This window comes from Lithobates pipiens, unplaced genomic scaffold (assembly GCF_037356315.1).
Source record: "Lithobates pipiens isolate NorthernLeopardFrog02 unplaced genomic scaffold, aLitPip1_a1.2 Scaffold_23, whole genome shotgun sequence".
NCBI lineage: Eukaryota > Metazoa > Chordata > Amphibia > Anura > Ranidae > Lithobates > Lithobates pipiens.
In genome coordinates, this window is record NW_027507785.1 from 72,156,140 (window position 1) to 72,181,624 (window position 25,485).

Consider the following 25,485-nt stretch of genomic DNA (forward strand, 5'->3'; position numbering starts at 1 on the left):
ACCCAAGACTGAGAAAGAGAAGAATGGTGTAAACAAGAAAGAAGCCAGTGTAGCAACCAAACAGAGCTAACTCCCAGTGGAGTATCTGTGTGTTTTGAAAAAGGAAGTTCTGATGCAGAAATGGTGTGCTGCGGACCCAACAGCAACAGCTGACGATGAATAGGACTGACAACTCCAAGTGAGGATGTTTATAGGCATCCACTCTGCCTCTGGGTCCATCTCCAGCGTCACACTGGCATGACTCAAAGGGAGGAGCACTCTCGCCAGAGTGGCCGCCGCCGCCCAAAATGGCTTCAGAGGCTTCCCATGAGTCAAACAAAGAGATGGAAACACCGCCAAGGCTGTGGCACCGGTAGGCATTACATGCCCTGGTGTGATACATGGCATTGATGCACAACAGATCAGACCCACCCAAACCCCTGCATATCAATGGAAATGAGGGGGCATAGTAGACAGGGAGACTGCCCCAACAGCTCCATCCACCTGTGGATGAACAGGGGAATTGCATTACAGGTAGTAAATGTGTATTGATGAAGTGGATATAAACCACTATGAAGTTCTAAATAAATGCAAATGGAAACCAGGTCTAATATAAAAGTAGAAAACACCCAAAGTTTTAGCCCCCGTACACACAGCCCAGATTTTTTCCAACGGATTTTGTCCGAAAACTGGTGTTGCATACACACGGTCAGACAAAGTTGTCGGAAAATCTGATCGTTTCGGGATGTGATGACGTTCGTTCGTTATGATGGGACTACATTCAGGCTAGTAGCCAATAGCTTTGGTCTCTCGTAATTTCATCTGAGCATGCGTGGCACTGTGTCCGATCGGAATTCTCTACAAAGGATCGGACAAAGTCTGAACGGATTTTGTTGTCGGAAAATTTGAGATCCTGCTCTGGAGGAGATCGGCTCTCACACACAGAATAGGAAATGACAGGCAGGGTGGGAAGGGGAGAGAGAGGAGAGACTGTGTACACGCAGCAGGATGGAGGCACATAAACTGACCACAGTATCACGAATCAGCAGCCATGATTATCGTGGTCAGCACACACACAGGGGGCACAGGAACAGGCAGAATCAACCAGGTATTTTATGTAAAAAAAAGGGACAAATTACACTGCAACCTCACTATGCTACCGATCATGCTTTAAAGGAACAGGAGCTTTTTTTTTTCTTTTTTCTTTTAAGGGTTACAACCACTAAACCCATTAGATTTTAGTCAACTAAAATGTACTGAAGATTTAAGTGGATTTCAACTCAAAAGGTAAACATGTATTTCCTTATAGGAATTAGTTATAAATGCTAATTGTGCCTGAACAGTGCCCTGAAAACATCCCTTGTGACAGTAAGGTGGTGACAGGTACTCTTTATGCAGGGATCGGGGGTCTAAAAGACCTCCAATCCCTGCTTTGCACTTTAAAGTATTCAGATCACTGTTTTTGGCGATTCTGAATACTGCATATTTTTTTTAAACCAGTGCCACTGGCAGCCGAGTAAATTATGTAAATCGTGACGTCGCTTCCGTATTTACAATCAGGACACTGGAATGAAGCTGCTTACGGCTTCATTCCAGTCTGTCCCTAGCCGCCGGAGGCATCGGACTGTTGATCGGGGCTCCCGGGAATCAACAGTACGGAATGTGAGCCCCCCGGTAAGAGCGGGACACCCCCCCTCCCGCTCCTCCAGCATAACAGCCAACCGGCTTTTAGCCACATCGGTTGTTATAGCTGGAAAGCCGATCGCCGGTTCTAAAAAACGGTACCGGGATGATGCTTGCAGTTGTGTACGCTCGGCAGCAAGGGGTTAACCTACCAACCTGTTGTTGAGGAAGCTGGAGTACCCAGAGGGAACCCATGCAAGCACAGTGAGAACATGCAAACTCGATGCGGATAACGTCCTGACTGGGATTTGAACTGTGTTTCAGTGGCGGCTAAAAAAAGGCAAGCAGAGGACAAAGGACTGGACACAATGGTCTCAGAGCACAGCACAGTGGCTTAGTGGTTAGCACGTCTGCCTTGCAGCTCTGGGGTACCCAGCAGGGGTAGCCCATCCATTAAGGGCACACAGGCACATGACTTGAAGATTGCAGTTGATAAACGGTCACCATCAAATTTACCTGAACTTGAGCAGTTCTGTAAAGAAAAGTGGGCAAATATTGCAATGTCTAGATGTGCAAAGTTAGTAGAGACAAATACCAACAGATTAAAGGCTTTAAATAAAGCAAAATGTGGTCCAACAAAATACTTACATGAGGGGGGTGATCCTTTTTCCAACTCACTGATTTTGTGTTTGAATTTTTTTTTATTTTGCTTTTTTCTGACATGTTGGTGTTATATCTTTCACTTGAATGTTATAAGCTGTACTAGTAAATACAGCTGGATACACCAAAAACTGTGTCTGTCTTCATTTCAGGCTCCAAGGCAACAACATTTTATTATTTTAAAGGGGGTGATTTCTTTCTATACCCACTGTATTTATATATGTATATATATATATATATATATATATATATATATATATATATATATATATATATATAATTTCTAACAATAGCTTTAAAATCTATAGACTCCCATTAAACAAATGCTTTTAGTTGTATATACCTATATTATGTCAGATTGATAATATTATTGTATTATATCCACCAGTATTGAGGGAATGCCTAAGTGTCCCTGAAGAGGTTAATTCACGTTATTGTTTTTATGCTTAGGAAGCTTTGCAAGTGCTGAGTTGATTTTAAACATCTCCTCTAATGTTGTCTGCAAAATCCCCTCGGCAGTAAGTTAGATGATCCTGGCATTAAGACAATTCTGGCACCGTATAGTGAGTGCAATGCTGATCAATTCGCTGCTGTCAGTATGAGAGAGCCTGGACAACAACACACAACAAGGAAATCCACACACAGCGCAGGTGAAGCCCTGTCCGCTTATTTTAAATTGTATTTAAAAAGGTTATTTAAAAAAGTTTTGGTTTTTCAACTGTGGAACTCGCCAAGATGGAAAGTTTGCTCATTTATCCTTACAGCTAAAAAAGGAAGTGAGGTTATAAGTAAAGTATTTTCCTTTTCTTTTTTTCTTTTTTTTTTTTTTTTTATAATAATTAAACTTCAATTCCCGCAGATGTCAGAAATAACAAGCAGCAAAAATAAAGTAATTTATCAAAAGGACCCAGAAAAGGTCTCTTGGCTAAAAGAAGGTAAGCCATGCTTTTTAAGTAATATTTGAAATTTAACAGCTCTTGGAGAGATATTCATTTATTTTTATTTAAATATATGTGTGTTTTTATTATATATAGAGCTAAAGCATATTAAATCAATGCATATTTTATTTGATGTGATTATATATTATTTTTATATTTAATTGTGATTTTTATATAACAGCATTAATACAAGATGTTTATAGAATTCTTAACTGGCATGTAAAAAAAAGCTATCATAAAATGAATAATTGTTTACTTGTTTAATTTAAATTTGCTAACATTGTTGGAAAAATATGCAGATTGTTTGTGGGGGGTTTTTTCCCCCCATTATATAATGTTTCTGCGTGCTTGATATACAAGATATAGATATTAATACCATTTGAAAAAAAAAGAGATTTTTGTTTAGTTTGTAGGGCGCAAACATACTAGAAAAACAAAAACTGCATACATAAAATCATTGCTCAAAAAATTGTAAAACATCAGAAAAATAAAAGCTAAAAACTTCAGTAATCCACATACAGTATCAAACATTTATGAACCTGTTCGCCCACAACACATAGCAAAATAATACAGCCAATTTTTGAAATATATTTAATTGGTGTATTCATTTGTATGCAAAATAATAAGACTAATTAAAGGCCTACTCATTGGTAGGCACTGGTGGATTGAAGAAACCATTGGAGTCTTAAATCTCCCAAAAAGTACAGTAGTAACATTTCCCAGCAGTTTTGTCTCCACCCCCCCTAGCACAAGGGTGTAAAAGCAATGTCTTTCTCTTCTCAGTATTATCTGGCTTTGTATGGACCATTGGCAAGTGGGCAGAACTGGAAATATATATCACCGCAAACCATGTGCGATATGTGAGCAAGACTGTGATTAACTTGGCAGAAAATGGCAATTTCACTTTTAGGTGGATTGGTTTTAATAATCATGGAGAGTCAAAAAGTAGACAAGACGCAATGGCAAAATAAGTTCATAAAAAATCCAGATAAGTTAAAACTACATTAAAAAAAAAATGAACAAGTCTTCAAAACTTCAGAACTTTTGTACTTATAGAAGCAAATTCTGCTTTTTTATCCACCTATATTTTGTATTTTATTTAAAATGAATTACAGATCTACAGGAGGCAAATCGAGATCAATATGTTTCTCTAGAACTTTCGAGCTTGTCCTTGTTTTCTGGATCTCCTCACAAATGTGTAGGGTAATCTAGCTACGTAGTTCAATTATTGATTCAACTAAAGGCCAAGTACCTAATTAGGCAATAAAGAGGCCGTAAAAATAGCTGATCAACCATTTTTGAGTTGTATTTGTTGATGCACTGTTTGGCAGAAAGGCTTGAAGTCATTTTGATTTTGGCCTAGTAGAACATAAAAGGACTGTTTGCTACACAAGGATTTCCGTGTCTTCAAATTTACAGCCCTGTAAACCTGAAATTGCGCAGACTGTTTAGTATGAGCAAAAGGTAGACCCACCAAAAGAGGTGACAGAGATGTCAACGTGAGTGAGTAGTTTGTAATGGTGATTAAGAAGTGGTGCGGCGAAAACACTGGGGTCACACATGGTCAGAAGGTTAAGATTTTTAAGTAGATGAATCACATTGGGTGTGATAGTACGTTATATTAAAATTATATTTAAATGTTTATTCATACAGTAATTGACTTCTTAACTCTTGGTTAACATCTTTATTTTCTGGAATGGAATAGAAAGGCAAAATTAAGATAGTTCAATATGGTTTTAAGGTACCAATTGCATTCACCTGACTGCTGAGGCATACAGATGCCTCTTTCAAGTATCCGGGGGCTTTTTTGGGTAAAAAAACACCCTTCATTAGCCTCATTGTTTTATGGGGTTTTTTCACAAGAATCCCAAAACGGACACAAAAAGTAAACTAAAACCAATATTAAGTATCTGCAAAAAAAAAAAAAAAGTTAATACAGAGTACACTAAATGAAATAGGCTAAACACCCTAAATAATATACACCCCCCTAAAAAACACATTCTCTGATTAAATTTAAAAAAAAATACCTTTTTAAAGAAATTTTAGGATATGCACCTCAAGGAGCAAAATTCTAAGTTTCCAATTTGGTAGATTTTATCCACGCAGAAATCGTTAGTTTTTCATCAAAACCACTGTGCTTATCTTTATAGCTTATATCTGTAATAGCAATAATAATAAAAAATAATAATAATCACTTATTAGAATTATTATTATTATCATTAATAATAATATTATTTAATATTCTCATAAAAGAAAAAAAATGACATTTAAAGTCATTACCCATACCCATAGCCAGTCTCCAGCCAGGTTTTTCTCCAGCAGCTCCTGTTGTACTCTACTGTCCGTTACCTTGTAACAGAATTTCCAATTATTTTAGAGAATGTGGTGAAAATTTACTTTGCAAAGGATCTTCAATCTCCTGCAAATGCATTGAGGGGAAAAATTATAACACTAATATTTTTCAACAGAGAAATTGGCAACCATGGGTAGTAGCTGCTAAGATTGAGACCTTACATAAGGACTCTATGATAAAAGTGCAAATTTATCCCTATGAACAGGGTGACAAGTTAATATTATTTAAGGTACTTAAATAGTGCCATCAATTTATGCAGAGCTTTACATATACATTCACATTAGTCCCTACCCTCAAGGATCTTACAATCTAAGGTCCCTAACTCACATTCATATACTAGGGCCAATTTAGACAGAAGCCAATTGACCTTCCAACATGTCTTTGGAGAGTGGGAGAAAACCCACGCAGGCACAGGGAGAACATGCAAAGTCCAGGCAGGTACCGTCATGGTTGGCATTTGAACCAGCAACCCTTTTTTACTGCTAGGTGAGAGTGCTACCCCCTACACCACTGTGCTGTGCTGTATTGAGTGCTGATATCCTATAGCTTTACTACATTGCCTTCTGGAGATCATATTTAATACAAAAAACTACTGAGCAGCCATGGTATAGGCCAGTGATGGCAAACCTTGGCACCCCAGATGTTTTGGAACTACATCCCATGATGCTCATGCATCTGCAATGTAGTTGAGCATCATGGGAAATGTAGTTCCAAAACATCTGGAGTGCCAAGGTTCACCATCACTGGTATAGGTATTATTTTTTAAAACAAAATACTATAAATAATGTTTTTAAAACAAAATACTACTCAGCAGACATAATGTAGGCATTATTTTTTTTTTACCAAAATTTTCATGTAAAACATTTGTGGTTTTGATTGGAAATCCACAGTCATCCATACATGGTGCTGCTTGAGATTAAAATGTTGTGTTATTTACTCTCTTTGCCTTAGCCTGGAATCAGAAAACCCTTAAGGAATAATCTGTATGCAAAAGTTTTCAAGGTTAATAATACTTTACACGGTCTCACAATTTCAGACTTTCTGTAAAAAAAAAAAAAAAAATGGTACAGGTGGGTCTTTGGGGGAGGGTTTGCCTTGGTGTCATAAAAGAATGGCAGCACATTGTTTCATCTAGAAATGGTAGAAGGCAGCCATATGCAAAGATAATGTGTTTGTCATGTAAGATACTGTCCACACTGAGGAGGTTGGGTAAGCCCACGTGTCATAAAAGGTGTGTTCCAAGGTCCCCTAAGGTAGCTGGCATCCCTGAAGGATAAGCAATTTAGCGACTTTTGTTGGCATGGTGCATACCCCCATACCCCCAGAGCATGGACAATATGCAGCTATGAGTTGTACCAGTGGAAGCTGCCTAGAAGATCTTCTATAAATATAGAGAAACTCAGTGGTTCCACATCTTTGCGTGGAAATATTTCAAGATGCCAGAAGAGGCAAGAGATACAGATTTTGTACAGTGTACATTGTCAGCCTTGAAGTGTTAAATCCCAGGAAAAATCTTCACCTACTGTGTTTCCTTAAGATGATTGCTCTTTTTCTGCAAGGGACACCATTGTGTAACCTGTCCAAGTGGTACACTATGCTTGGCTTCCTTGAAAAGAACTGTTCATACCTAACAAGTAGCTCTTGTAGAACCAGCTTCCGCCTAATAGTTCATCCATATTCTCTTTATTATTTTCTGAATGTTGTTGACGCTGGAGGAAGGATCCTCAATCTGCAACCAAGTTCTGCTGGGCTGGTTATGGGAAGGATCCTCAATCTGCAACCAAGTTCTGCTGGGCTGGTTATGTATGGACCAGGCCGACCCACATAGAGCACATGGTATATCATACATAGCTTTGTGGAAACGTTTCTAGTTATACAAGAAAAGCTGTTGAAACTTCTGTTTGACATGTGTTCCTTGCCATCGTATTCTAAGTATAATCTCTATAATCTCTTCTGTAGTACACATAAATCGGAGCACTGAAAAAAAAAAAAAAGATTTATTAGAGCCAGGTTATAAACAATTCAGAGCAAGATAATTACACTGGACAACAAGGTATAGGGAGCAGGAATTCAGGACTGCGGGGTGCAAGGACTACACAAAGAACAGGAAGTCAGAACAGAGTTATTATTATTAACAAGTAGGATCAAAGACATCGTTGTTCAAAGTAATTCCAAAGTGATCATGCCTGGTGAATGTGAAAATACATCTCAAAGCTGGATTTTCCGTTGGCGTAAATCCAGTGAAAGACAACAGTTAAATGGTATTTATAAAGTGTCTGGTGGCAAAAATGATGCATATGATCAGTGAACCAATCTCTCCTTTTTTCTTATAAATGCAATCCCAAGTATTTTTTTTTTTAAATATGTTTGTTTTTGTGTTTTCTGAGTGTACACAAAAGTAAACAGAAAATGTATGCAGTCTGGTAAGGGCACATTTCCACCAGAAACTGCACATAACTGTGTTTTTTACTGCATGTTTACATGTATTTGAAGAGCGTTTGAAGCGTGCTTGACATGTGTTTGACGTGTGCTGAATGCCTTTTGCATGCGTTTTGTACTGAGTTTAGTACTGCACTTGCAGTGCATTTTGCTATATGTTTTTGGGCTTGGCTTTCTTGGCTTACACCCCTTTCACACTGAGGCGGTCTTCAGGCGCTTTAGAGCTAGAAATAGCCTCTGAAAAGCGTCTAAAAACCGGTGCGCTTGCAGGACGTTACGAGAAGTCCCGCAAGCAGTATCTTTAGGGCGGGATGGGAGCGATGTAAATAGCTCTCCCAAAATGTTCTTCCCATTGCAATGAATGGGCAGCGCTTAATAAGCGCTTTGAAAGCACTGCAAAACTGGACTTTTTACCTTGTTTTTTGGGTAAAAACCACCCCGCTAGCGGGCGAAATACTCTGTAAAAGCACTGCAAAAACAGCGATTTATCCAAATATTTTTCTTAAAGTGTCTAAAACTTTTCATAAATTGGAGGCGGCTTAGAACCTTCAGGTTCAGGATTTGCTGATATCATAGATGATTACAGCGAATCTGTTTGGTGAGATTTGTGTCAGCCTGATAGTAAGGTCTCGTACACACTGTTTGATTGTTGTACGACCAAGCGTCTGATTTTTGTCCAAAATGCGCATGCAGGATTATGTCTAGCATACTAACTATCCGCAAATTGTCGTTTGACAAACACGAACATAGTGATGTACTATGACAGTATAAAGAGGAAGTTAATTTCTCAAGCGCCATCCTTTGGGCTCCTTCTGCTAATTTTGTGTTAGTAGAAGTTTGGTGAGCGTTAATTCGCGATTTTCAGATCTTACAAAACAAATGCCTTTTAAAATACGTTTGGCATAACTACATGCAAAGCAGCTTCATTATTATCCCATTAAAGAAGATGAGAATTTTGACATTTCACCAACTGCCGCATCACAAATGTTAATTCTAGATTACGAACGGTTAGTTTACAAGACCAAACTCTTCTGGCTCGTTCCTTGATTTCGATCATGCGTGTTTGTACTTTCAACTTTTGTGTCATAATTTCTGTACTGACCATCCGAAAATCAGATGTTGAGTTCACATCCGACAAAAATTTTATAGCCTGCACATCCAGCTTTTGTCTGCCGAAAAAAGTCAAATTGGCTAATGACCCAAAAATCCGCAGACAGCTCGTCTTATGAATTTTCCCTTCTGATTTTCATATCGTGTGTACGAGGCCTTAGGGGTTGATTTACTAAAACTGGAGCGTGCAAAATCTGGTGCAGCTGTACATGATAGCCAATCAGCTTCTGACTACAGATTGTTCAATTAAGCTTTGACAAAAACAAAAGAAAAGCTGATTGATTTCTATGCTGAGCTGCATCAGATTTTGCACTCTCCAATTTTAATGAATCAACCCCTAAGGCTCTAGCGGAGCCCCAAATATCAGTAAAACCCCAAGAGGGGATCTAAGACTTCCCCAATCTATTCAAAATTTAAAAAAAAAAACGTTTTAGCTGGGCACACACTTATCCGATTATATGGAATTCTGGTTTAACAAAATATTGTTTTTAATTTTATCATGGAATTTTATTTAATTGTTTATTTTTTTAATGATTTGAAGAGCGCTTTATTTTAAACCAAGACCCTTTACAGTAGCGATTTATTTTTTATTCAGAAGAGAGATGGCCCAGCAATTGATATGAAACATGCTGTCTCCATCCTTTTCCATGGTTCTGCATATGTATACTTCCTATCACTGTGCTTTTTTTTTTTTTTTTTTTACATTGTGCCGATGTTGTGATTTTTTAATAGATTTTGCTTTTATTATTTCTTCAGTCATAACCTAGATCTCATTCAGTGCAAATGTTTTCATAACGTCTAGTTTGTAGCATTAACATTTTCATACTGTTAGCTTTTACCTTCGAACTCAGATAGTAGAAAATCAAAATGAGGTTTTTTTTTGTTTTTTTTACGCATTCCTGTTGACCTGTAAATAAAGCTCATATGTGGAGATGCATAATATTTTCTTTCTTTATGTACAGCAGGATATTTATGTTGTGTACGCTCAGCAGGTCTTCTTCCTGCATATAAATATTTTACCAGTCCTTAAAGAAACATATTTTAAAATTTCTGCTTGGATGGTGTATTTGCAAAATATTTAACATAATAATTCTGAGCACAGGAAAAAAAAAAAAAGATTTTATGATATTGTTGCTGAATTTTGTGATTTAATTTTAAAGCAAAAGCAAAAATGTATTACGCCGTACATTATTCTATGTTAAATTGTTAGTGTTGAATGCCCTTCTGTTTTGTCGGATTCCAAAGCCTTTACGAGGAAAATTTAGGATAGATTAATTGTTTACTAATGGTATTAAAGAACAGTAAAGCCTGGTACACATAATGAGATTATTGGACGAATGATCGTCCAGGTTTTTTTGCATGCTAGTCTCCATATCCTAAATGAAGAGATTACTAAGGATCCAAAAATTCTCATATGACAAAATAAAAATTTGGAAGTGATGTAATATAATTGTAATTGTCTTTGTATTGTATTTTTGGATGAAAACTGTACTGATTATACAAAATCATACGATCTAGTAGCATATGAAAAAAAAAAATTGTGCTTGTCCCATTGTATAATTTCAGATGAACTGTCTTGATCGGCTCTCGAAAGCTGTGTACTAATGATCAGATTCATGTACAATCGTTTTGAAAACTGTATTTTTCGTACAATTTTCTGAACATGCGTACGGGCCTTTACGGTTGCAACATGGGAAAACTGTGAGCTACTAATGATATTCAACAAGCTACTCTATGATTTGCAATCAGGATCTAGGTAGCACCTCACAAAGTTAACCACCTGAAAAGTAACTATGATCTATTTATTCTGTTATATTAGGGGCACAATACAAAAGATGTCATGTGTGAAGATATCACATAATGCTGTGAATATCTAATTCTTCATTAAGGCCCTTAGGCGAAAAAGAGCCCAGCCGATAAATCTAAAAGGTCTCCCTCTTGCAAAGGATGGAAAACCTCTCGTTATCGGTCAGCGTTCCCTTGGGGATGGCCTCTATTGCCAGTACCTCCAGGCATCTCAATTCTTTATTGTGTGCCTGGAGGAAATGGCGTGGGATACTGTGTTCAGTATCCCACACCATCACCTACATTTGATTATACGTACAAAGAGTACGTCTAGTGTGACCCACGTACAGGAGCTTGCAGGGGCACCGCAGGACATAGATTACAAAATCTGTTGAACACGTGATAAATTGCCTGATCTGAAAAGAGGTATCCTTGTTGGTGATGATCTTGGAACATCCATGAGTAATGATTTGACAGGTTAAGACAACCTCTTTTTCGGCATTGAAAGATACCAGTTCTGTTATCAAAATATGCCCTAATATCGAACAATGGTCTTTTATTCGATTTTTCTAGTTTACTCAGGGTGATAATGTTTTTTCTAGTGCTTGATTTTCTGAAGGTTATCTGTAGTTTGGAGAGTAACAGGGGAGCCAAACGTTGGTCAACTTCAAAGTATTGTAGTGTTTGTGGATAGTTTTCGAGATGGTCCTGTATTTGGTATTAAAGGTGGATACAAATCTTACTGTGTTACCAATCTCTTTAGTTGTATTATCTTTGTTTTTATTGTTATTTTTGGATAACATGTTAGCATGTAATAAAAAATGCCTCTTCAACTAAATCATTGGGTAGCCCTTTTCTTCAAACTTCTTTTGCATGAGTTTACCCTGTGAGTTATAATCTTCTGGTCTTGTGCAATTCCTTCTTAGTCTGTGAAATTGTCCATTGGGGATGTTTTTCCTCCATGTTGGATGGTGGCAACTTTCAAATTGAAACTTCTCACTTTTATCCTGCCTTGCTATAAAAATGTTTTAATGTTTTTATGTTTTTCACTTCTCACATTAGCTATATTACGCTTGTAAAACTGTTGCCCTTTTAGTGAAGTTCACAATTAAAAATGAACTCCACAACTTGCATGCTTTTCTGAATATAAAAACCTCTCAATATAAATCCTGAAATAAACTCATTCTTTTTCAAGAAAGAAGCATCTTTATTTTAAAGAATGCTTTAATTTTCATGTACTAGAAATGAAATAATTTGTTGAAATAGAGGATTATTAAAGAGTGCGGATTTAAAGCAGACTGAAACATATTGGGGAATTAATAAATTTTGAAGTCGTTCTCTAAATGAACAATTTGAATTACCCATTAAAGTATTGAGATTGAGATTGTTTTTCAATAATAACTTATCCTCTTCAACCTGTAACTCGCATCCTTAATAGTAATTTTAAATCCCAAAAGTGCTAGCTTATCGACGATGCTACAAATGCCTCCCAACTTGACCGACCATACTCTCTTGATTAGATCATGTAGTGGCGGATATTAAAACCAATATCTTAGCCAAAATACAGATGATCATTTTGTATGCATATTTTTAATTGCATTCTCAGCTTCAAAGTGCCTGCCATTTAAAAAACAATATTTTAATGTACTGTACCTAACACAAGCACTATTCAAAAGAGGGTATAATAATTCAGACTGAGATTGTGAAAAAAAAAAAAAGAAATGCATTTTGAGCCATCAGTTTGATAATATTATTCAAAGTTAATTGCATTTGCCCTAAAAAGACTTGCAACTTGATATTATATTATTTTTGTCACTTTCATTTTATTCATCAGTCAATCTCCTGCTCTTTTTTTTTTCAAGTTATAGTCTTAGCTTTTAAGGATTTTCAAAGAATTTAAGCAGCTGATATTTGAAGGGGTTCAATGCTAGGTAGCGTTTAAAGGGCTAGTAAACCAAAAAGATACATTATACCAGGGATCCTCAAACTACCGCCCTCCAGCTGTTGCGGAACTACACATCCCATGAGGCATTGTAAAACTCTGACATTCACAGACATGACTAGGCATGATGGGAATTGTAGTTCCTGAACAACTGGAGGGCCGTAGTTTGAAGACCCCTGCATTATACCATATAGGCATAAGCATTCAAATGCCTACCAGTTCAACATCTAATTTCAAAACCAATGGTATTCATCTGAAGTGGGCCTTCCTTTGCTGCTTTGAGATTCTCTATTCTTCTTTGAAGGCTTTCCGGTTGACGCTGAGTCATTGCTTGTGGATTTGCTTGTGTTTTGGAACTTATGCTGGGCTTGGTTTGTGGTCAGCCTTCTAATTTATCTCACTGATGTCCAGCTGGGTTAAGGGTTTTACATGAAAAACACAAAGAGAAAAGCAAAGTACACCGGAATGGTAGAGCTTCCTTTACCCATTATCCAAGTAAAACCAAATACGGTATAGATTCCCTTTGCATATTAACATGTGTTTAGCTGGCATAAAAAGATCTTTTCATTTTCACTGATTATGCACCTACTGTAGTCGTAACACCATCCTATTAAAGAGGAACTAAACTTTCTCAATCAACATTAACTATTTGCGATCCTTATACTGCTAGAATTAGTAAATACTGTAGATCGGAAAGACCAAAATGATGTCATGCCTCCCATGGGCATTTTTTTTTCCTTTCATCTGGAGGAGGAGATTTCTCAGCTGAATGCCTGAGCTAAGGGCAGATGGACTCCAGGAAGGTGCTAGATGAATCATCTGCTCTTGAGGTGGCTGTGGCTAGAAATGGTAAAGAAGTGTTTTATAAAGTGTTCACAAGTATTTTCACTCTTTCATTAAACAAGCCACAGTTCCTAGCTGTTCTAGACCATCTATCATTAGCCTGGTACCTAAGACCTCACTGCCACTAGCCTGACATATAATCAGCCGATGGCTTTTGCTCCAATGATCATAACATGTTTCTTCTTTTGACCACTCACCAGAGGAGCAGAGTCTAAGGAACAGGTGGTCTTCTCAAGAGCTCCTGATGGTAGAGTTGGGTAGGCTGATTCACTTCCCCAGATGGCTACTCCAGTTACAACCCGCCAAGGCTAGGTGAGTGAGAGGCTCCAGCGGGGAGCTAACCACTGACACGATGAGCTGTGGATCAGTACTGCAAACAGGTTTTGAGGAACTAAGTATAGTGCAGCATTCAGGTGTCCCAGGGGACTGACAATTTCCAGAAATGGTTATGCCTCAACGTACAGGATTTCCAGGAACAGGTAAGCAGATTTCAAGGGAAGGTAAGCAGAGTGCACAGCAGCATTCCCAGGGACAAGGAGTCAAAAAGTATAGGGCTGGGCGTAATGTGTACAAACATTGCTGGGTCAAGGATGGCTGGTCTGAGCACAGGTTATATAGAGTCACTGATCGGCAGACTGGACAGGGATTGGTTCTTAATCAGACAAAAGGTGGAAACTTCTATGGCTGCCAGACCCGTACAAGAGTCAGTAGAGGACAATCAGTCAGTGGGACCACATAACAAAGTAGGAGCAGACCATATGTCTATAGAACTAGTAGGAAACAGATGAGCTTAACAGCTGATCTGTGACAATATGAAGCAACAATGCACTTATCTAAAGTAAAGCTACAAGAGTGGGACTGTTTGAGCTTTATAACATGCATTGCATAACTTGCCTGTTTATTGTGTTAGTTTGCAATGAGGATGTATTTTTATCCATCTACAGTGGTGTGAAAAAGTGTTTGCCCCCTTCCTCATTTCCTGTTCCTTTGCATGTTTGTCACACTTAAGTGTTTCGGAACATTAAACCAATTTAAACAATAGTCAAGGACAACACAAGTAAACACAAAATGAAATTTGTAAATGAAGGTGTTTATTATTAAAGGTGAACAAAAACCAAACCATCATGGCCCTGTGTGAAAAAGTGATTGCCCCCCAAACCTAATAACTGGTTGGGCCACCCTTAGCAGCAACAACTGCAACCAAGCGTTTGCGATAACGTGCAATGAGGCTTTTACAGCGTCCTGGAGGAATTTTGGCACACTCATCTTTGCAGAATTGTCCTAATTCAGTTACATTAGAGGGTTTTCGAGCATGAACGGCCTTTTTAAGGTCATACCACAACATCTCAATAGGATTCAGGTCAGGACTTTGGCTAGGCCACTCCAAAGTCTTCATTTTGTTTTTCTTCAGCCATTCGGTGGTGGACTTGCTGGTGTGTTTAGGATCATTGTCCTGCTGCAGAACCCAAGTTCGTTTCAGCTTGAGTACACGAACAGATGGTCGGACATTCTCCTTCAGGATCTCTTGGTAGACAGCAGAATTCATAGTTCCTTTTATCACGGCAAGTCTTCCAGGTCCTGAAGCAGCAAAACAGCCCCAGACCATCACACTACCACCACCATATTTTACTGTTGGTATAATGTTCTTTTTATGAAATGCAGTGTTCCTTCTACGCCAGATATACTTGGACACACACCTTCCAAAGAGTTCCACTTTTGTCTCATCGGTCCACAGAATGTTGTCCCAAAAGTCTTGGGGATCATCAAGATGTGTTGTGGAGAAACTGAGACGAGCTTTGATGTTCTTTTTGCTCAGCAGTGGTTTTCTCCTTGGAACTCTGCCATGCAGGCCATTTTTGCCCAGTCTTTTCCTGATGGTGGAGGCATGAACGCTGACCTTAACTGAGGCAAGTGAGGCCTGCAGTTCCTTGGACGTTGTTGTGGGGTCTTTTGTGACCTCTTGGATGAGTCGTCGCTGCGCTCTTGGGGTAATTTTGGGCGGCCGGCCACTCCTGGGAAGGTTCACCACTGTTCCATGTCTTCGCCATTTGTGGATAATGGCTCTCACTGTGGTTCGCTGGATTCCCAAAGCTTTGGAAATGGCTTTATAACCCTTTCCAGACTGATAGATCTCAATTACTTTCTTTCTCAATTGTTCCTGAATTTCTTTGGGTCTCGGCATGATGTGTAGCTTTTAAGGATCTTCTGGTGGACCTTACTGTGTCAAGCAGCTCCTATTTAAGTGATGCCTTGATTGTGAACAGGTGTGGCAATAATCAGGCCTGGGTGTGGCTAGAGAAATTGAACTCAGGTGTGGACAACCACAGTTATAGTATGTTTTAACAAGGGGGGCAATCACTTTTTCACACAGGGCCATGATGGTTTGGATTTTTTTTCACCTTTAATAATAAACACCTTCATTTACAAATTGCATTTTGTGTTTACTTGTGTTGTCCTTGACTATTGTTTAAATTGGTTTGATGTTCCGAAACACTTAAGTGTGACAAACATGCAAAGGAACAGGAAATGAGGAAGGGGGCAAACACTTTTTCACACCACTGTATAGTTGCATCGTGATTATGCTAGCCATTACAGTGTAACAAAATTAGCATGTATTCTTCCAGTTCTTCTGATATTATCGCCATGGTGCACAAATGAGAATTAGCTGACTAGTTGTGTTTTAAGTTTTTACACTCCAGTCCATTTCAGCAAACTGTTGGGGCAACGCTAACAGGGCAGATATTTATTGAACTGACTGGTGGAAATTTGGCAACATAGGTTGGTACCACTTTTTCAGTAACTGAACTCTGCAGTATGTGACAATATAAAGTCTGGACTTTTGATTGCTGTGTGCTTGATTATGTTTGTGCCTGGTTGCTTAACTGGTATCAAACAGTGAACATTAGCTAAAAGAGTGATCTAGATTTATGTGCATGTACAACCCCTGGCAAAAAGTATGGGATCACCACTCTTGGAAAATGTTCATTCAATTGTTTATTTGTGTAAAAAAAATAAAAAATAACTACATACAGACATACCTCAAAACTATTTTCACTTAACATTCCAACCTTCTGGCTTTAAGAAACACTTAAAGCGGAGTTCCACCAGTTTTTTAGTTTATTAAAAGTCAGCAGCTACAAAAAAAGCATAGCTCCTGACTAAACAGACACCCCCCTGTCTCACGGTCCAGTGAAGCGGCCGCCCGGAGCCTCACTCCTCTCCCCCCCCTCTCCTCAGCACCGTCATAGTAACTGTGGGCACCCAGCCGCGGCAGCTTATGGCCTCGCGGCCCGGCGCGCACTGCGCATGAGTCGCACTGTGCTCTGCTATTGGCCAGCCATTCTTCTGGGACCTGTGTTGTGTCCCAGAAGATCGCTGGCAGCGAGGGGCCGCCTAGGGTGAGAGGAAGAGTTTCCTAGGCGGCCAAAAAGAGGATGGAGGAAGTGGGACAGGAAGTCCTACTAAAAATAAGGTACACACTCCCCCCACCCCAAAAAAAATGACATGCCAAATGTGGCATGTCATGGGGCGAAGAGTGCTTAAAGCGTAAATTCCCCTTTTGGGTGGAACTCCGCTTTAAAAAAAGAAAAAAAGAAAGAAAACTGTAGTCAGTTGCAACTGTTTTTGCAGATCAAGCAGAAAAAAATATGAAATCACTAAATTCTGAGTAAAATATTATGGAATCACCATGTACTTTGCAGTTCTAAATTACATCTGGAAAAACGATGTCATCATTTATTGAAGATTTAATGACTGTCATCTCCCCCTGTACCTTTACATGATATCCAACCCCATATTATCAATGAATGTGGAAATTTGCATGTTTTCTTCAGGCAGTTGTCTTCATACATTGCATTGGAACAGCACCAAACAGTTCCAGCATCGTCACCCTGCCCAATGCAGATTGGTAATTCATCGCTGAATATCACTTTCACCCACTCATCCACAGTCCAAGATTGCTGTTTTTTAGCCCACTGTAACCTGTTTTTTTTTCTTTCTGTTTAGGTGTTAATGATGGTTTTTGTTAGCATAAATCAAATGGGAAGGTTGTTAAAGGGAAGCGTACTGGTAGACCAAGGAAGTTAGAAAATGTAAAGCAATATGCCTTGAAAGCACTTTTGCTGCACATTTTCAGTTTTCGACTATTCCTTGACTATTGTGCCTCCTATATAACAGACCTGTTCCTTGGCTATAGTACCTCCTATAAAGGCAGCCTATTCCTTGATATTCTTTGACTATGCTGCCTCCTATAAAGTGAACCTATGCTTTGACCATAGCTCTTCCTATAAAGCAGACCTTTTCATTGACTAAGGTGCCTCCCATAAAATGGACTTGTTTCTTGACTGCGGTATTGACTATAAAGCTAACATTTTTCTTGATCATGATGCCACCTGCAGACCTAATTCTTGACTATAGTGCCATCTATAAAGTAGACCTGTCTTGACTATTGTGCCTTCAATGAAGTGGACCCAATCCCTAAATACAGTGCCTCCTTGATTATGGTCTCTTTAGAATAATACAAGAAACGCAAAAAAAAAAAAATGACTTTGTATGTACTACTTGGAGTGAACAAACTGGAGATTGGAAAATCCGGTGCAGCTGTGCATGGTAGCCAGTCAGCTTTTAACTTCAGCTTGTTCAATTAAGGTTTGACAAAAAAGAAACTGGAAGCTGATTGGTTTCTATGCAGAGCTGCATCAAATTTTGCACTTTCCAGCTTTAGTAAATCAACCCCAATGCCTGTTAACCATATAACCGTATCTTTATTATTAATTATTTCTTTAGAAAAACCATAATAAAATCAAGAAAATGGTATTTGGTGTACTCATAAAGTCATTCTGATAAGTCAGGATTATGTAGCAAAAAAAGTCTATAAATAGTTTCCATCTTCGATCAGCCAACAAAAACCCCCTCGTCGTGCCCAAAGCCCGGTATAAATCCAAGGGGGATCGGAGATTCGCTGTCCAAGGTCCTCAGCTATGGAATGCTCTACCAATCAACATCCGCCTGGAAGAAAATCACCTGGCTTTTAGGAACAAACTCAAGACCTTCCTCTTCTAGCTGATGATCAAAGCTTGCCACAGCGCCTTGAGGCGATTCAGTTTGCATTGTGCGCTATACAAGTATTTCATTCATTCAGTTTGCATTGTGCGCTATACAAATATTTAATTCATTCATTCATCCATGAAGTTCCCTTACATATTCCCCCCACACAATCACATCCTTTAATCAAGATGGAAAGAGTAAAAAAAAATCCTGGTTGGTAAAAAAGAATCGTCATTCATTTAAGGGGATTGAGGATACTTTCGTTTGATGTGTTTCTTGGGCAAAATGGCCCATTGCATCACGAAGAGGCAGAGAGTAATACTCAAAAATATTCAAACATTTATTTTTAGATTCTACATGAAAAGTTTCTAGCATAAAAATGTCAAAACCTTCAGGGAGTTACCCCTGCAGACATATCTAACCTTCGCTCCTTTTTTGGATTCTCCCTTTCTAAAGGCACCATATTATACCTGTGGGTCCATCTAGCCCCTTCCTTACCGAAAATCTATAGTGCCAACTATCCGCCGGCCTTTACGATGGTTCGGAGGTGGCTGCGTTTGTGGTCGACCTATCGCATCCCCTTGATAGGGAGAATTGTAGCTATTAAAATGTCCATCTTACCAAAACTACTGTATTATTTCAGGGCTCTTCCTATTTATGTGTCGCGCCAGTCCCTCACCGCTCTACAACGAGACATTAACACTTTTCTCTGGCAGGGTAAGAGGCCCAGACTAGGGAGGCCCCTATTACACCGACCACTTCTACAGGGCGGCTTAGGCCTCCCAGATGTATGGCTATATTATTTAGCGGCCAGACTAGCCCAGACGGCTCAGTGGCATGCCCCTTCGGCTGGTATACCATGGTTGCAATTTGAGACTCATTTGTTGCGCCCTTATTTTCTCCCGGGCGTCCTATGGCAGGAGAGTTTGCGTCCTAGGGACTTAGCCCCCCTTAATAATATTGTGAGTGGCTCCCTCTACCTCTGGTCGCTGTATAGTTCTAAATTTAAGCTGCGGCCCGATAGACCCACTATGGCATCGTTTTTGGGCGATAGGAGATTCCCCCTGGCATTTGGGTCTCCTGCCGCCTTTAGATGGGGGATCCATAAGTCCTTGATCACTCTACGGGCCTTATCTGTTAGACGGGGTGTCTTCACCTCCTTCTCTCAACTTCAATCACAACATGAGATACCTAGAGCGGAATTTTACAAATATCTTCAGATTCGCCACTTTTTTCAAACACATTATAGCTCCTCCCTCACCACCTCTAATACTCAATTTGAATCTTTATGTTATGGACACTCCAGAGACAGGGGTATTATCTCTACGGTTTACAAACATCTTCTGGAATCACTAATGCCAGAGAAGACCAGGGCGATGGGTCTCTGGGAATCTGATCTAGACACAGAGTTCTCGCCTGATGAGTGGCGTAAGATGCTCGTGAATATGCATGGGTGTGCCAGATCAATGGCGGTGAAGGACACTGTGGTGAAGCTTCACACCCGTTGGTACTTAACCCCGGATAGGATTCATAGATTTTACCCCACAGTTCCCGATCTTTGCTTTCGGGGCTGCCCCGAAACGGGCTCTCTGATCCATATTTTCTGGAGCTGTCCTCGACTCCAGGGGGTGTGGGATCATGTTCGCGCCACAGTGTCCTCCATTGTGGGTTCTGGGGTCAACTTATCACCTGTACACTGTTTATTGTTCGCTCCTATAACGGGGGTTCCCCGTCCCACCCAAAGGTTGATCAACACACTGTTCTGCGCTGTCCACTGGACGATTGCGCTACATTGGCGCTCGCAGATAACCTCCTGGTCACAAGTCCTTGGTAGGACGGACGCTATCCGTCTAATGGAGCATGTTCATCACACCATTATGGACACCATGCATATTCATACTGCTAAATGGGCCAACTGGCCAATATATTCCGGTCCCACGGGAGAGCCTTCTCCCGAACACCCCCAGTAGGTGATACAGCGGGGTCCAGACGGTCCTGCTGAATCCTTATATTACCGCGCTGATGGCCTGTTCTCCCACCTCTTCGACCCAGGCCTATGACTAGCATCAGCTTGGAGCCAGAACTAAGGTTTATTCGCTGTTTGCCTGTGAAGTCAGCGGTAATAGTTATAGCACTGTTACATTTTACTGTTTAGTTTTGTTTTCTTTTGTTTTACTAGCCTATTGCTCTCTTGTGCAAACTTGAACCTGATAAGCATCACCTGGTGCACACGGTCTAGGTTATATACGTAAATTACTTTTGTATGTTCTCCTTTGTGCCTGGTCCGCTGCTGTTCCAGCTATATTTGTATGTTGTGTATTTCTTTTTTTATGCTACCCCCTGATGCAGTCTTGTACTTGTTTCTGTGGATCGACTTATTTTTCTTTTACCCCCAATAAAAACGTTTGTAATAAAAAAAAAAACCTTCAGGGAGACTTTAGAAAGAAAAATACTTACATTTATATATAAAGTTAGGATATATCCCCCTGGCAGTGCACCAAGACTTCAACATGTGCAACCAAATAAAAGTTGTAGGGGAGCTCCACGGGTAGAAACAATTTGTTGTTCTATAAAATAGACTTGTTTCTTGACGTTAGTTATATGAATTAGTTATATTAGTTCCTTGACTAAAGTGACTCCTATAAGTGGTCTTGTTCCTTGCTTATGGTACCTTCTATAAAGCAGACCTGTTTCTTGACTATGGTGTTTTCTATGAAGCATACTTGTTCTTTAAATATGGTGCCTCCTATAAAGGAGGCCAATATTCCCATGAGCAGACAAATATTCCAACAAGCTCACTGACTATGGTACCTCATTTAAAGAAGACCTGTTCCTTTGCTATGGTGTTCCTATAAAGAGGACCTGTTCCTCTACTATGATGCCTACTATTAAGCAGACCCGTTCCTTGGAATGATACCTCCTATAAAGTGGACCTGTCCCTTCTCCCACTAGGGGTAAAGTATAGGTCCACGTTGTATATTTTCCATAGCATATTGTAGACTGCATACCATCCAAACACTTAGGGTTTACTCTCGAAAAAGGTCAACTCTAGGTTACCTCTCACTTCTGCAGCTTTCAGAAATTATTCATTATAGTTAACAAGTCGTTCAAAACAAACCTTTGTAATTGTTCTTTAAAGGTCTGTCAGCTCAGTCAGCTAAAGCTAGTATTGTGTAATTTAGTGTGAAGCTTTTTTGAAAGCTTCCACTCTCTGGGGGTGTCTTAGCTCAGAATAAAAAGAAAGCCTGCTTACATTGACAGTTTGATCCCAAAGAGAGGAGGTGGCTGTCTGACAGGCTGGTCCTGGGAGCCTGTATGAGACACAGACAAAAGAACATCCATACTAATTGATGCACTACAACCTATCACTTACTGCTGCTGCTGTCAATAGGACTTTAAAGTTAGGGGCAACCTTACAGTTTTATCGATGGCAGGAAATTAATTTCAACGGTCTAGGTAGGATGCCGTAGGTACTGACATGTAAAGAAAATCTTTCGTAAGAAAAACATGGAGCTTGCTATGATTGATCTTTCCATTTAAATATGCCATTTGCTTTGCTGTTATGATGACCCTCTTGCTTCAATACATTGAATGACCCATTTGCTGCAAGTATGTCGTGGGTGAGTCTAATTTATATCTGATAATCCAGATCTGCATAATTGTTCTAGGTCGGTGTATATTAATATAGAGTATTTCCACTCTGTTGTAGTTTAAAAAAAAAAAAAACAGAACTGTGTCAACTTGAATTATCCAATCACATGAATGCATGATTGAGTAGTCAAAGCAAACAGAGCATCACCATGTTCTCTATGATAAGTTAGCATTCTCTTATACCTTTAGAAAATCAGTCCCCCCCCCCAAGGTATTGGAGTCAGTGGGTCAGAATAACACAAAGCAGCTAGTATTTTCAGAATGTGGTAAAAAAAATTGAGTATATCTAGAGCCAAAACTCAATTGTGTTTAGAGAAGGGAATGGATAAAACCCCTGTCAAGTTTTTGCCATCTGTTTCCATTTAAAAGATTTTCCTCGGCTTCCTGGAAACACAAAAAAAGTGAGAAAAAATAACTCTAAAGAGAGATAAATGCCTTCTAAGGTTACCTTTACACTGCGGCCGTGTTGGTGGAAAAGCCGTCATTTTTAGCAGCACTTTTCAGCCGCTAGCCGGGCGATTTTAACCCCCGCTAGCGGCTGAAGAAAGGCTTAAAACCGCCCTTGTTTTTCCGCATTTGAAGTGCTTTTCAAGCACATCTGAAGAGCTGCCCATTCATTCCAATGGGCAGGGGCAGTTTAGAAACGCTGTATACATCGCTTACAAACCGCCCCAAAGAGGACGCTGCTTGCAGGACTTTTTGTAACGTCCCGCAAGCACACCGCCCCAGTGTGAAAGCACTCGGGCTCTCACATTCAGGCGGCATGGGAAGCAGTTTTCAGGCACTTTACTGGCGCTATTTCGAATGCTAAAATGCCTGAAAACCGCCTTCAGTGTTGAAAGGGGTCTTAGAAAGTTATCACTGGGACAAATACTCCCATCTAAAGATTTCTCAAAATTTTGAATTTTCCCCCACCTTTAGTCCTGGTGACGGCAATGAAAAGGACAAATGTAGAGGACAGAGATCTGCACAGCGAAAACATTTGTTTTGTTTCGGATTCATTTGTTAAGTCAATCATTTTGTTTCATCATATTCATTCATATGTTAGAATGATTTATTTTTGGGATTCCTTTTCATATATTTGGATTTGTTTTGTATATTTGTGGTTCCGAATTGATTTGTGTTTTCAGAAGTTATTTCGGAAGATTCAGATTCATTAGTTATGTTGTTATGGTATTTCGGATGCTTTTAAACATTAACCAGTTCCTGCCCGCATTGCAGCCATCTTTCGCTAATACGTTATCCCATGCTCGCGCTGCTCGTGTGACCCCCATCATTGCCACCTATCAGTGCAGCCTCATCAGTGCCCACCAGTGCCATCCATGAGTGCCCATTAGTACTGCCTTATCAGTGCCTATCAGTGCAGCCTATCAGTGCAAATCAGTGCAGCCTATCAGCGAAGGAGACAAATTACCCGTTCTAAAATTTTATAACAAACTATGAAAAAAAATAATTTTTTAACATTTTCCATCTTTTTTTTTTTTTGTTTATCAAAAAATAAATAACCCAGTGGGGATTAAATACCACCAAAAGAAAGCTCTGTTTGAAAAAAAATAACAATTTAATTTGGGTACAGTGTTGCACAACCATGCAATTGTCATTCAAAATGTGACAGCGCGGAAAGCTGAAAATTGACCTGGGCAGAAAGGGGGAAAAGTGCCCTGTAGGCAAGTGGTTAAGGTTCGGTTCACACTGCTTGGACCCCCAAAGTTGTGTGACTTTGCATTGCAACTTGCTTGTGACCTGCCACTTCATGCGGCTTTGGCTTTTACTAATTATAAAAATTAGGAGTGTGACAGATTTTTTTGCAATTCATTACTAATGTGATTTGTAGATGTGGATACATCTGAATCTCTGAATAACTAAATTGATTTGTAGTAGAACAAATTACACGTGTCCAGAGCATGACTTAGGGTGGTGGGGGCCCCTGGGCTTGAGTCACTTTCGGGCCCTACCTTCTATACATTACCGTATTTATCGGCGTATAACAGGCACTGGCGTATAACACACACCCCAAGTTTAGGAGGGAATTTTAAGGAAAAAAACTTACATTTAAATGCCCATCAATGCAGCCTTATCAGTGTCCATCTGCAGCCTTGTCCATCCATCTGCAGCCTTGTCCATCCATCTGCAGCCTTGTCCATCCATCTGCAGCCTTGTCCATCCATCTGCAGCCTTGTCCAGTGTCATTGCAGCCTTGTCAGTGTATCCTTGTCTTTGGCAGCCTTGTCATTGCAGTCTCGAAGTTTAAAATTGGCGCTGCCGAGATACAGAGTCCTGTGTATCTCGGCGGCTCTCAGGTCCTTTTGGCGGTGTAACGACATATTCGGCAACCCATCGCAGTTTGCTACAGAAGTGACGTTCCGTCGCCGCCATCTTTGTACACCCCACACTCGTCCACAGTAAGGATACACTAAAAAGGGGTAAAGCGGACATGTTGTTACACCCACTGGAGTTTTGCATTTTACACATATTTATAACAGTAAAGTAAGTTTATATAGTGAAATACAGTACTTACAACTCCGTCTGACTACTTAGATCTTGAATTTAAAAGCAGCGGCAACCCTGCTCATCTCACAGATTTGCTAATCTGACGCTGCTTTTAAAATTAAACATCTAAGTAGTCAGACGGAGTTGTAAGTATTGTATTTCACTATATGCTAACGTTAATGTTATAAATACGTTTAAAATGCAAAACTCCGGTGGGTGTAAAAACATGTCCACTTTTGCCCTTCTTAGTTTATCCTTACTGTGGATGAGTGTGGGGAGTAGCAAGATGGGGGCGATGGAACGTCACTTCCGTAGCAAACTGTGATGGGTCACGGAATATGACGTTACAGCAGCTTTCGGGTCCTCTTACAGTCCTGAGCGGGGCCGAGTGTACTTGTCTCGACTCACAGTCACACCCAGTCCCTGTGTTATGTACATCATAGGGCGGGACTGGGCGTGACTGTGAGCGGAGCCGAGCCGAGTACACTCGGCTATGTATCTTGGCAGTGCCCCCTATTGGGTGGGGCCCATGAGCTTGAGCCCAGTCAAGCCCAATGGTAAGTGCAGCCCTGCACATGTCCAGAAGAGGATGAATCTCTCTAATGGGGAAACAGAAAGCAATGATC

At 39.8% G+C, this 25,485-nt stretch overlaps 1 protein-coding gene across 1 annotated transcript in view; it reads left to right on the forward strand.

Annotated features, from left to right (window-relative positions):
- The first annotated feature begins 3,102 nt into the window (after positions 1-3,102).
- Positions 3,103-25,485, forward strand: part of MDFIC2 (MyoD family inhibitor domain containing 2) — a 95,565-nt gene continuing 73,182 nt past the window's right edge. The window contains exon 1 of the mRNA XM_077450989.1: positions 3,103-3,197. Coding sequence (XP_077307115.1) covers positions 3,122-3,197 — 76 coding nt within the window. The 5' untranslated portion in view covers positions 3,103-3,121. The remainder of the gene's footprint in view (positions 3,198-25,485) is intronic.